Source organism: Ctenocephalides felis, unplaced genomic scaffold (assembly GCF_003426905.1).
Source record: "Ctenocephalides felis isolate EL2017-DRISC unplaced genomic scaffold, ASM342690v1 CF-g0.4_SCAFFOLD_03571, whole genome shotgun sequence".
Classification (NCBI taxonomy): Eukaryota; Metazoa; Arthropoda; class Insecta; order Siphonaptera; family Pulicidae; genus Ctenocephalides; species Ctenocephalides felis.
The window spans coordinates 33,408,284-33,420,843 of NW_020539725.1; the positions used below are offsets into that span (position 1 = coordinate 33,408,284).

At 29.9% G+C, this 12,560-nt stretch overlaps 1 protein-coding gene across 1 annotated transcript in view; it reads left to right on the forward strand.

Annotated features, from left to right (window-relative positions):
* The first annotated feature begins 6,235 nt into the window (after window positions 1-6,235).
* Window positions 6,236-12,560, forward strand: part of LOC113385929 — a 64,712-nt gene continuing 58,387 nt past the window's right edge. Inside the window, exon 1 of the mRNA XM_026623751.1 lies at window positions 6,236-6,349. Within this exon, the coding sequence (XP_026479536.1) occupies window positions 6,236-6,349 (114 nt within the window). The remainder of the gene's footprint in view (window positions 6,350-12,560) is intronic.

Sequence of the window (12,560 nt, forward strand, 5' to 3'; positions counted from 1 at the left end):
TGCCGACGTTTTCGAGAACATGGATCCATATTGACGGCGAGACGTGCTCTCTATTCCTTTCTTCCCGTTTAGTTAAGCAAACATCACTTGATACGTTTTTAAATTAAATAAATAAAATGTCCCAAATCGGACCAAATAATCCGTGTTCTATTTCTATGAATTGGTATTTTGCTGCCAGTTTACACGTGCTTCCTGCAAATATTGCATTGAATTCCCAACAGAACGAGCTTTCAATTAGGCGGCGTGTATTAGAACGTGATGCGACAACAAAAGTGCATTACACTTGGTGCATTGTAACACGGTGGCAAAGATAGATAATAATAGTCCTCGATCGTTCATGTGGATAGAAGATGACTGTCCGCAAATACTAGGGAGTCCAATATTTGTTGAACGACCTACTGCAAATCGACATTATGAGGAAACTAGTGGTGCATGACATCGTGCCTTAAGACAAATTGCTGGAACTTCTCGTACCGTAATGAAAAATCTTGGTACGGAACCCAAAAGAATTTACATAAAATGAGTAATAATGACATTATTAAAATTCCTATAAAATATCTGATAATTTGATGTACATATGTCCAATGAACATTTTTGACCGTCAAATGGCATTTTTTTAACTTATTTTTATTGAGAGTATAATCACTGCACTTGCCTTCCCAAAAATTTAATCGGTTCTTCATCTTGTCAATACAAGTAAAATGTTTTTTTGAATTAAAAAAATCGGACGCTCCGTTCTCTTAAAAACTGAGTTACCGTTTTTGGCGTATCTTCGGAACGGCTAGACCTGCCCTCTGCCAAAAACTAATCAGCACGTCTCCATATCAATACGAATCGAATGATTTTTGAATTATTCAAATCGGTTGATAGGTCTTCCCGATATCGTCGACGAAAATGTGTATCCACACACACACACATGCACATACACACACACACACACTTCAGTATATACTATTTTTATAAAGAAACCTTTGAAACGTAAAGATATATAAAAAATTTCATTTTCGATTTTTTTGCGATTACTATAACGGGAAGTTAAAAATAAAATTTGTTAGAGGTAATAAAAATATTATAGTTGCTGGGATTCAAGGATTTCTAATATTTCTGGCTAAAAAAAATCGATATGAAACTTCCTAGTACTTGATTTATTCTTGTTGGGAAGGGCTCTGAAACTAATCAATCGATAGTAAGTCGATAATGCCAAAAGTGAAATATATATATATATATATATATATATATATATAAGTTCTAACTTCTTGGTACACCAGTTATTAGATGGTTGAAGAAGTAGATCCTAAGATAACATATTCAAAGCATTTAACTTCACAACATATTTGTAGACCTGAGTTGATGAATATTAAAAATTTAGCACAATAATTTGTTTTTTTAACAATTTTAAGCTTCATTATTACATACATATTTTTGAATACCTATTTTTAGTATATATGCTTCTATTATGCTTCACAAAAAATTGGATACATGAGTTTGCTCGATGTACTACAAAATCATTAAGTTAAACTTAATAAAGAAACTATTTCTTAATAAAGAAACTATGACTATTTTCACATATTTTTAACTGATCTTCAGTTTTAAATTAGTACAATTAAGGTTTGCTATAAATGTATATGTGGACTGTTTTACTTCTGAGGTTATAGTAAATTGAAAAGTATTAATTACATTTACAATTTATACACGCAATTTTGTTCCTTTACCTCTACAAAAGTTAGAATCATTTGTTATGAAAAGCAACGCTATTAAATTATAGTTTTAATTATTAATATTGCATTGTTTTAATTAAAACCCTTTCATAATTTTTATTATACACAATGGATTCAAAATTAATTAAGATGATTACATGGATCAACCTAAGTATTTATATCCGAGTTATAATTGAAATGAAAACTTGCCGGAACATATTACATTTCACAATATTTTTGTTACAAAAGATGAAGTAATAAAATACTTTAATTAAACCTAACGAAAAACAACAAAGATTTACGGTAATGTGGAACTTGCATCAAGATAGTTAAAGGAGCAATTAAGCAAAGCTTTCAAAGTAAATTTATTTTTGTAATATTTATTGAGTGGCGCCTTTAATTTATGGGTTGCAGTAACATTTCGTTTTATAACATTTTTTTAATTATTATTTTGAAATATAAATTATACTAAACATTACATTAAGCAATAAATGCCAATCATCATGAAATATTATAGTTTTTAATTTACTCAATTCAAATAAAAAATTACTAACATTTTGAAAATATTCCTTTATCCTTACTGTTCAAAAACTAATTAAAAACCGAGCTTGGCGGTTGTGCCAGGAAAAGGAAAATTCAATACAAGAAAAAATACATCAGAGAATATTTGTTAACTTTGTTTAAAAAGAATATGTTGAGAACTGTGAAATTGCACTGCTCCAGTTCATAAAGCTTTGAATATATATAAGTCATTCTTATTCTTATTTATAAACAATGTTCAGATTATGCCTGAGTGAGTTGCTTGAGCAATAATAAGTACTAATGAGATGATGTTTATTTAATCGACATATAACTCATATTTCCCAGCACTAAAATAATATTTACCGTTGATGCAAAACGAGATGGTCGATTGATAGAATAATTTCACTCGATAGATAGAACCATCTCAGAAGTTCTTTCGCCCCGCGATAACCATTAAAATTCTATCTTTCAACGCTAATTGAGCCGTAATTTAAATTCCATCCCACGATACGTGTGTTCGCCGCACAAATGATATCCGACTTCCGATAAGGCAAAAAATCGCAACATGCTCTCATATATTGTTCTTCTACATACAGTATTATTAGATTCCAATAGACCTAATAATGCAATTTTGTATTTTATGGCGCCTGAGAAGCACATACAAAACCTGCTAGGTAGATCGTGAAGAGCTTGATTAATGCATGCTTCATTAGTAACAAATTAACTTTTTAATTGCTATTTTATAATAATACTTTTATACTGCTTGCGAGCTTGACACGAATACTCGATGGATTCAAAAACATCTAATTAAATTTATTGATTCTACGCCTAAAGGATGATTTTATATAATTGACGGGAAGAGGCATTTATTATTTACATTACTCTGTTGTAAATGCAATGAGATTGAGTCTTTATTTTAAATATTATAAATTTATATAAATAGGTAGTATATACATTATATATACAATGGGTAGTACTGCCCTAGGGCAGGTCCATGGGCTGAGACAAACTCTAACTCGATTCAGGGAAATATAGTATGAGAGATTTTCTTTTGCAGTGTCCAAAAATGAGCTATGTTTAGTTAAAACATATTTGATCTATATTTTCGAATTTATCATATATATACATATATATATATATATATATATATATATATATAAATAATAAATGGTGCAGTCTTAAACCGCAATAGAGCGATGTAAATTGCATTCATAGATATTACTCTCCACATTACTATATGAAAGACAAAAACTATTAGCTTATTCATTTCCTGATTTAATATGAGAGTTCTTCAGTTGATCAACTTCATCTGTCTTGTAACAGAGAACTACACTATTAATACTACATAGAAGTATAGGATATTTATAATACCAAAAAAATTTTTTTTTTTTTTTTTTAATTTCAATAATTATTACAACTGCTAATTTATTAACATCAAGTAATATTGATAAATAATAATATAAATTTAAATAAATAATACCAAAATAAATAGTCGACTTTGCCAAGCCTGACATCGGGCAACTTTGATGTCAAATTTCCACTTGATGTTATAGATCTCAAATATAGCCTCAAGTGAAAATCTCCTCTCGTGGGTAGAGTTGCATATATGATAAAAATTTCAGCAAATACTTCGAAAATAGATAATTAGTCATAACTGGACCGGAGAACTACTGGGTTGCCATCCATTCAAGATTTATATAATAAGAAAAGTCAAAACAATTACTGAATGACCTCAGTGTGACAGATTGTAATTAAAATAATAATAAAAAAAAGTCGACTTGGTGGACCTTCTCTGAGGCAGTCGCACGACAGAAAGTTTCTTTCCATCGAGCTATTATCTTTCATTAATTAATATTTATATAAATTGCACTAATAAATAAATATACCTGATTCCTGTAATCTAAATTATGTGCCAATAATATGCAAAAAAGATGAAAGAAAATAGTAATTAAAATTCTACATTATATTTTACAAAAAATAATTTGTTTTTATCAACTTATGTAGATCGATATCTTCCAGCTTCCGTAATTTATTGGATGTGATTGCATTAATAACTATTAATTTATTATATTCATTCTATATGACGTTTATCGCAGTGCTTTTCACACGAATCGAACTAACTGAGTTACAGGTCTAACCTGAAAAACATCCTACTAACTCGTAATATTGAATGTCTGCTACTAGCCATAGATATCTTCCTGGTTTGATCTCTTTCTCTCGCATAATTATAGAACATGTGAATTACGAATGGAATGTCGCAAAAATGCACATATTTTATGAGAATATACTATATTCAAGCTTAATCACTAGGTGTAATAAATCTTTATATATGTTGCACTGCCTGTTGAAGTAAAAATATAATTTTAATGTCATCACAGTAAATTTTTCTGATGACATTAAGTAGGTAATAATAATTATTACCAATCTTTGCTGGTTCTTCTTTGATTTTTTAGTTCTTACCTTATTGAATTTATTTAAGACAAAGTGACTTTAATTTTTGTGATCTCTTTTTTTTCTTCATGAATATGCCATGTAACCCGACTTATGTAATATTCAGTACAATTACTAAAATAATAACCAAATGTGAATTATTAAAATAATTTTTACATACAAAAAGTTGATTATTTCAGGGTTAACCACAGAAATAATCGAATGTAACAAATAGTGTACTAATCACAAATATTTGCTATATGCCATTTATATTTAAGCTGGTATATATTATTTTATTGTTCAATATACCATTTTTGTGGCTATAAGTGAAAATAATTCAAAAAACTGCTGTGAAATGTGTGACAAAAAATAACTCACATATATGCCTGCTCAATTATATACTACCACAAGGAGGTGTCAGAAAAAATGTTAGTAATCCACGAAATAAAATTGTAATAAACCTAAACAAAAGTACTCCGATTTCTCACTACAATAATTAAAAATTAATTAGCGAGAGCATTACAAATTGAATATGTCTTTGAAGTTCATTCTCAATGTGTATATTGTATTGTATTTTATATTGTTCGAACCATTCGTTTCGGACAAAAATAATGCGAATTCTTCATCTGTAGTATAATGGTGGAAATCTCGTATAAAAATATAACCGTGTAGATTTGTTCTCTCCTTCCTCGTCGTTCACAATAGGTATGCATCTTGGACACCCAATTGCAATTTTAGCTTTATTCCAACAGCACTATTCTTCTCGTTTTTATTTTTTTTTAACAAAAATGCGCTAACAATCGCATAACTTGGCATTTGACTGGGAAGATTGAGGCAAGAACGTACCCATCTTGGCCAGCTCATTATTAAATTCTTCGTAGAGTTTTGAACGGAAATATACGGAAATGTACTATAAATTTATATATATATATATATATATATATATATATATATATATATATATTTATATGAACCAATAATAAAGTAAATATCAAACTCCTTAATTCTCCTGTTGACTGCTTATCGGCGTTATCCTCATTCATTTAATTATTCTAAAAAAAAATTTAGTGGTTTATTATACTTTTTTTCTAAATAGTAAACAATAATTATCAATTATGTGTGCAATTTATCTTTACCATAAAAAAAATCTATTAGATTAAATAGGTACTAACTAATTCATAGACATCGATCTGATACAAGTTCTCAAAATGTTTTGCTTCTCACAAACATCATGTGTGGCGGTGTAAGGAAATAATATATTAAAATTATTCTTGCAAAAAGTTTATCGATAGGTTTTATTGTATAATTTGAAGAATAAATTAAAATAAATTTATATTAATGTTAAAAGATGTATAAAAATATTTTAAACCGGTTTGCATGATTCCTCAGTTCATTCACGTATGAAAAACAGTTATACGGGACAATTCTTAAAAATGCTTGCACATGAATTTTACTTTTAACTTTGTGCGCTCGCGACAATTGAAACCTGTTTTAGAAACAATGAAATGGTTCTGCGTGAAAGTGTGATCTGCTTTCAGTAGTTTATGTTGGTCGTAACCTCAAAAAGGCAATTAAATTGCCAGGCAATGACCCATGAGAGTTTGGGTATAACATTGGGAGTTGGTTATAAACAAATAATTGGTTATAAATCTGATGATGGGAGAAAAATCAATCAAATTTCACAAGGCGCCAAGTTTAATGTAAGTCAAATACCCGCAACCGCAAGTACTTTATACTTTGATACATTTCCTGAATCAATTGAAAAGGAATCCTTGAAAGCAGACGATTAAATATACATATACATAATATATATATATATATATATATATATATATATATATATATATTAATGTTATAAAAGTATATATAAAAGGGTGTGTGCGTGTGCTTGTTTTTTTGTAAATAAAGAACCTGTGCGTGTGCTTGTGTTTTTGTAAAATAAAATAAAAAAGAAGAGGCAGAAGGCCGACTACCTATGGTAGGAAATGAAAAATAACAGGTTCGGTAATAAAAATACAAGATCTAAACTTTTCACAGCAACAAGTATAGGAAGCAAAATGTTTCCTTAGAATGCAACATCAATGGTTCACGATCTTTTGAATTTATCGTTACTGCTATTAAAAATATAATATAAAATATTATAATAGTTTGTTCTAATATAAAAACAAAAATAAACTTTATGAATAATACAGAAGATTCCAATAATAATTTAAACCGCGATATAGAACGAATATATATAAGTATTGAAATATATCAATTTTCCAATATAATCTTTGAAAACTATTTGTATGGAGATCACAGAAGTGCGAATAAAACATATTTATAATGGTTTACATATAAATACATGTTTTCTCACAACAGGATATCATCTTTTATGATTATAATCCAGCGCACATTACAAAATATTTATCATCGCGTCCTAATCCTATTGTATCGTGGAATATGTATGTTCGAGACAAGAATTTGCTCCCATAAGAAATGTTTGGACATCACAATTTATGATTGCATTCAAATAATTTGTCACACACATTAATATCAGAATAATGGTAAATTTATATGCAGGTCTTTTTTATGAACAGCAATCAGAATTTAGAATCCTATAAGCTCTTGTGCTGATTTGACTCAATACTCAGCCACTCGGTTCTATAGAGTGCAACCCAAAGAGTTGTCCCTCTTTGTGTGATTGAATATTATTGCAATTTCTGTAATAGGGCGAATATTTATTGATGCAGCAATGTCGGATCACTATTTTTATTTGGCAACATATTGCTATCTATACTTCCAAGTAAAAATCGTTGTCACTACTACTGCTTGACAACAGGCTGCTCGCACCGGGGTCGAACTCGGGACCTAGTTGTCAAACTTTCAATTGAAAGTATTTTATCGACTTGATTCTGCTTTATCCGTAAGCAAGAAGAAAAACTGTACCGGCAAGAAATGCTGACGATTCTATTGCAGAACCTGCATTACGATCGCGTGTGCGTCAACGGCCTTACCGTAATGTAATGACATGTATGATTATGCATTCAGCATAGGTATGCATCTATTGATGTACTATGCATTATTCAATAAATATAATTACACGGTAATGCTTCGTCCAATTGATATAAAACCTACAATGATCGACCAGACGCGAAGCTTTGGCCGAGCACAAGAGAACACTTATTGCCGGACAAAATTAATCTTCGTCCACTGCGCAAAGTATAAAGCGACCGACAGCGATTGCGAAAAACATTAGGACGAACGACATGCGTCAGAATTTACTCTGTCATGATATTTTTACAGACGCTGTGCAAAATTTTCGTAATAAACCATTTTTTATTGACGTATAAAATACTGTTGAAACATGTTATAAAAAGCTGTATAGAATATGAGGAACAATAAGTTACAAATAAACGCATTACAAAATATCATCAGCGATGGAGATCAAGAATTTTAGTACAATTGTATTTAAAAGAATGATATTTCAGACAATATATAGGGTGTCCCTGAACTCAACGTCAACCCAAAACGAAGTGAGAGTATTGTCCGTAAGAATATCTTGAAAAAATTTACAAAGATTTGATTCCACGTTAAAATAACGAGCTTTTACGTGCAGTCTAGAGCTTTGGTAATATTGTGACATTTTTTATGATTGTGGTTAATTTTTATTATTGTTATTTATTTAAACTTTGTGACAACAACAATGAAGAACATTTCTCTATAACCACACTCAAAAACTAGTTGGTTTGGTATTTAGCCTTGAGGCAAGTTACATGAACTTTCCGATATGTGTGAATAATCGACTTAATCAATAAAAAATAAATTAATTTATGAATGATTAAAAGTATTCCGAGTGGATTTATTACACATAATTGAAAACGAACGAACAGGTTAATCGGAGTATTATCTAAAAGCAAATTTTCGAAAATCAATAATTTTTTAATTGAACCAGTTTGCGTAGGACTTTAATGATTTATTACGTTTATTAAGACCAAGTACTCTATCGTTATACCAAGTGAATCGTCTAATTTTAATTTTAACAAACGTCAAAGAAACTACTCATTTTCTCAAACTTTGATGATTTTTTGAAATTGAACTACTTGTCGTAAGGCCGTAACATTTGAGTAAGTTCTATAAGACCATAGTATATATCGCCAAAAAAGTTCCACAAACATCCTCTAAGAAAACGGCTCGGTAGATTTTCATCTAAAACTAATCAGTATCATTCCCAACTAATATCTTTCGAACGGTTTTAGAGTTTTCAAAATCGATTCAAAATTGCAGGCTAAAACGTAGACGAAAATTTTTTCACTTTTCTGCAATTTACAAAGAAACGGCTCAGCTGATCGTCGCACAAAACTCAGAAACTCTAGTCCTCGTCGAGATACATCGAATGGCTTTTAAATTTTTGAAATCGGTCCAGCGATTTTTGAGAAAACATCGATTTACGGCAAAAAAATCTGTTCACATACACATACACATACACACACATACTTTTTCCAAATTTGGTCTCATTCGATTCAGAATGGCTTGAAACGTCGGAAAAACATAAAATTAGTGAATCGTATTTTTTGATGAAAACATAAACTTCTTCTTTCTTCGGGAAGTTAATAATGACACTATTCATTCATATTGCTCAAGTTTTCAAGAGTTAATACTTTTTATTGAACTATAAAATAAAATCGGTCGTAAAATTATTACTACAATTTCTGTAATAGGGTGAATATTTATTGATGCAGCAATGCCGAAACAATACTCGGAAATATATTACTATCTCTATTTCCAAATAAAAACTGTTGTCAATAGGCTGCTCGAAAAGGTATCGTAACCCGGGATATCTGGATTTTGGCCCTGTAGTTCAAGCTTACAAACGACCCACAAAAATAAGTAAAAGTAATGAATTAAGCGTGACCAGCACTTTCCCCAGATTTAAACACCTTGGATTTTATTATTGAGGCTGGCTATAGTTTCAAAGGTGTAACTCTTTCATATCATTTATAAAAAGTTGTACAGGGGAAAAGAAAAATTAATATATGGTTCTATAAATATTTTTTTCGCTATTAAAAATTTGCAATTATATTTAAATTAACTACAGCACTGGAACGATTAATTGCATTTTATGGCATAAAATTATTTTTAAAAACTTTAGTCACATCTATAAATAATTAATAGTCGGACATAGTTATTATTTTTCTACGATCGTGACGCCTGCGGATAACAATATCTTCAATGTTTCTTATGTGAAATTATAATTCTTCGAATAAAAAACCATTACCCCACGCATAGCTCGTGTTTCGCTGATTGGCGTGCCCTCGCAGGTCGGGGCTGGTGCTAGTGTTGATGCTGGTGCTAGTGTTGATGCTGGTGCTGGTGCTCATCTCCCTTAATGATTACGCCGTAGACGATTCGTCATGACGTGATAACTTTGAATAGAATTTGCGTTAGTTTTTTCTTTGCATAAGTGAAGTTTGCGTTGCGGTTCTCGCCTGCAATTCACCCGATGACCTTGCCTGAGTTCGAGGTTAAGCTGGAGTCGGTAGCAGTAAATTAGAAAAAGCGCTTTGCGTAGTTTCAGATTTTATTTGCATGCTGAAAGCATTTAGGAAATCTGCGGATTGAATTTATAATACACTTATTGCACAGGATTAAAACTTTTCTATTGCTGCGAATGTCTGTGGTTAACAGCATTTTATTGGAGGTTTTTCAATTTAATAAATCATTTAAGTAAATTATATTGACTTCAGGATTAAAATGTAATTGAATTTGTATACTAAATGATGCCAATAAAAATTCTCGAATTTCTAAAAACGTATGAAGTTATGTAGATAGTACAAAAGAGGTCACTAGAAAATAATTTTAGAAGTTAATTGTCGAGGAAAATTAATATCGTTTTTTATATATTATATGTTATGATTGTCGAATTGAGATCATTGTTGCTTCCCTGATAAATGTAAATTTATAATAATAAAATAATATAATATATATATATATATATATATATATATATATGTAAATATATTAGATGGTAGTCTTGGATTTGTAAATATTTGTAGAGCTTCGAACAAAGAATCTTTATTTATTTACTGTCGACGTTTCGGACATCTGTCAAGAAACATTTTCTTGATCAGATTTAAGCAAGCAATATGTTTAAGAAAAGCAGAAGATGATGGCTTTTATATATAAAAATGAATAGAATTTTGGAAAAAATAATGTACAGAAATATGACAATATAATCAAAATGAAAATGATAAAAATAAATAAATGGATTATATAACAAAATGTTAAAAAATTAGAAAATTTTAGAAAGCTTTAAGAAAAGGTTATTGAAAAAACAGAATATTACAGAAGCTCTACAATAGATATATATATATATATATATATATATATATATATATATATATATTAGGGTGGTCCTTAAATGGTCATTTTCGAATTCCTTGCTCCCAGGGGCTCAAAGTTCCAAAAGATAAAAAAAACAATTCTCTGAAAGTTTTAGCTCTTAATATTAACGTTTAGATAGAGCGCAATTCAATCAAAGTTTGTATGGAAAGAGCATGGAAAAAATTTGAAAATTTAAAAAAATGTGTTAGGTATAAACTTAGCGACAATGAATGAGTTTTATTAATTCATTGTTCGCTAAGTTACATCAAAAAACATTTTTACAATTTTTGAAAATTTTTCCATGCTATTTCCATACAAAACTTTGATTGAATTGCGCTCTATCTAAACGTTAATATTAAGAGCTAAAACTTTCAGAGAAATGTTTTTTATCAATTTGGAACATTTGAGCCCCTGGAGCAAGGAAATTCGAAAATGACCATTTAAGACCACCCAAATATATATATATGTATGTCGAAAACCAGTATCTATCAAGTAATCAAAATCAAATATAAAATTCATTTTCTATAAAATCTAACGGATCTGCGCATAGCTTTTATTATTTCCTCAGAGCTACTAAAAAGATATGAAAACAGCATATAGACACATGTATTGTCTTTTACATTCTATTTATACTTTTATGTAAATTAAATTTGATGCTTTTATAACTACAATTTTTATCAGTAAATTGGATATACAGATAAATAAGGTTTATAAAATGAATACTGAATTATAATTACGAACAAATCCGATATCGAGCATTATCGATATAAATTTTTACTTTGAAATATAGATCTCAAGTTTGTTTCCAAGTGAAATAGCCCTTCCCGGACATTGCGACATCAAATTAAATAATAAGTTAGCCCTATAAGATAAATTCTAATAATAAAATTATAAAAAATTGATGGATTAATCGTTGTCTCACCATCTAAAAATACGACGTAAGGAACAGATTCAGCTCAACAGTTTATAAGACGTAAGGTTCTGTTTGCTTATAAATACGAGAAAAGAAAATTTAACTCTCAAATTTTATAATCAAAAACAGTAGGAGAATGTTTATTAACTTTGAATCGCATTTCGAACATTTTGTAGTACTAATAATAGCTTTGTTTATATTTTCTTATATCATTTTTTGGATTATAATTTGGATGAAAATTTTTTCTTTAATTTTTATTTGAACAGCGATCACAACTTGTGGGTGAGCTGTTGTGATTAATATCTTACAAACTACGTTGTTTTATTACAGATGGCAACCCAAACAGTTTCACATCTCTATATGATAAATTTTTATTACAATCTCTGTAATAGGGCATGTATGGTGCAACAATGCCGGGTGAGGGCTATTTTCACTTGGAAACATATTGCTATTTATATTTCGTTGTCACTGTTGCCTGATAACAGGCTGCTCGAAGTGGTATCGAACCCGGGACCTCTGAAACATGTCCCGTCGCTCTTAACCGCTTTACCTACGGGCGAGCCCTGGATGACAATATACGCATATTTTGCATACTTATTTTAGACCTGTTACGCATACCATAGTGATTTTGGTAA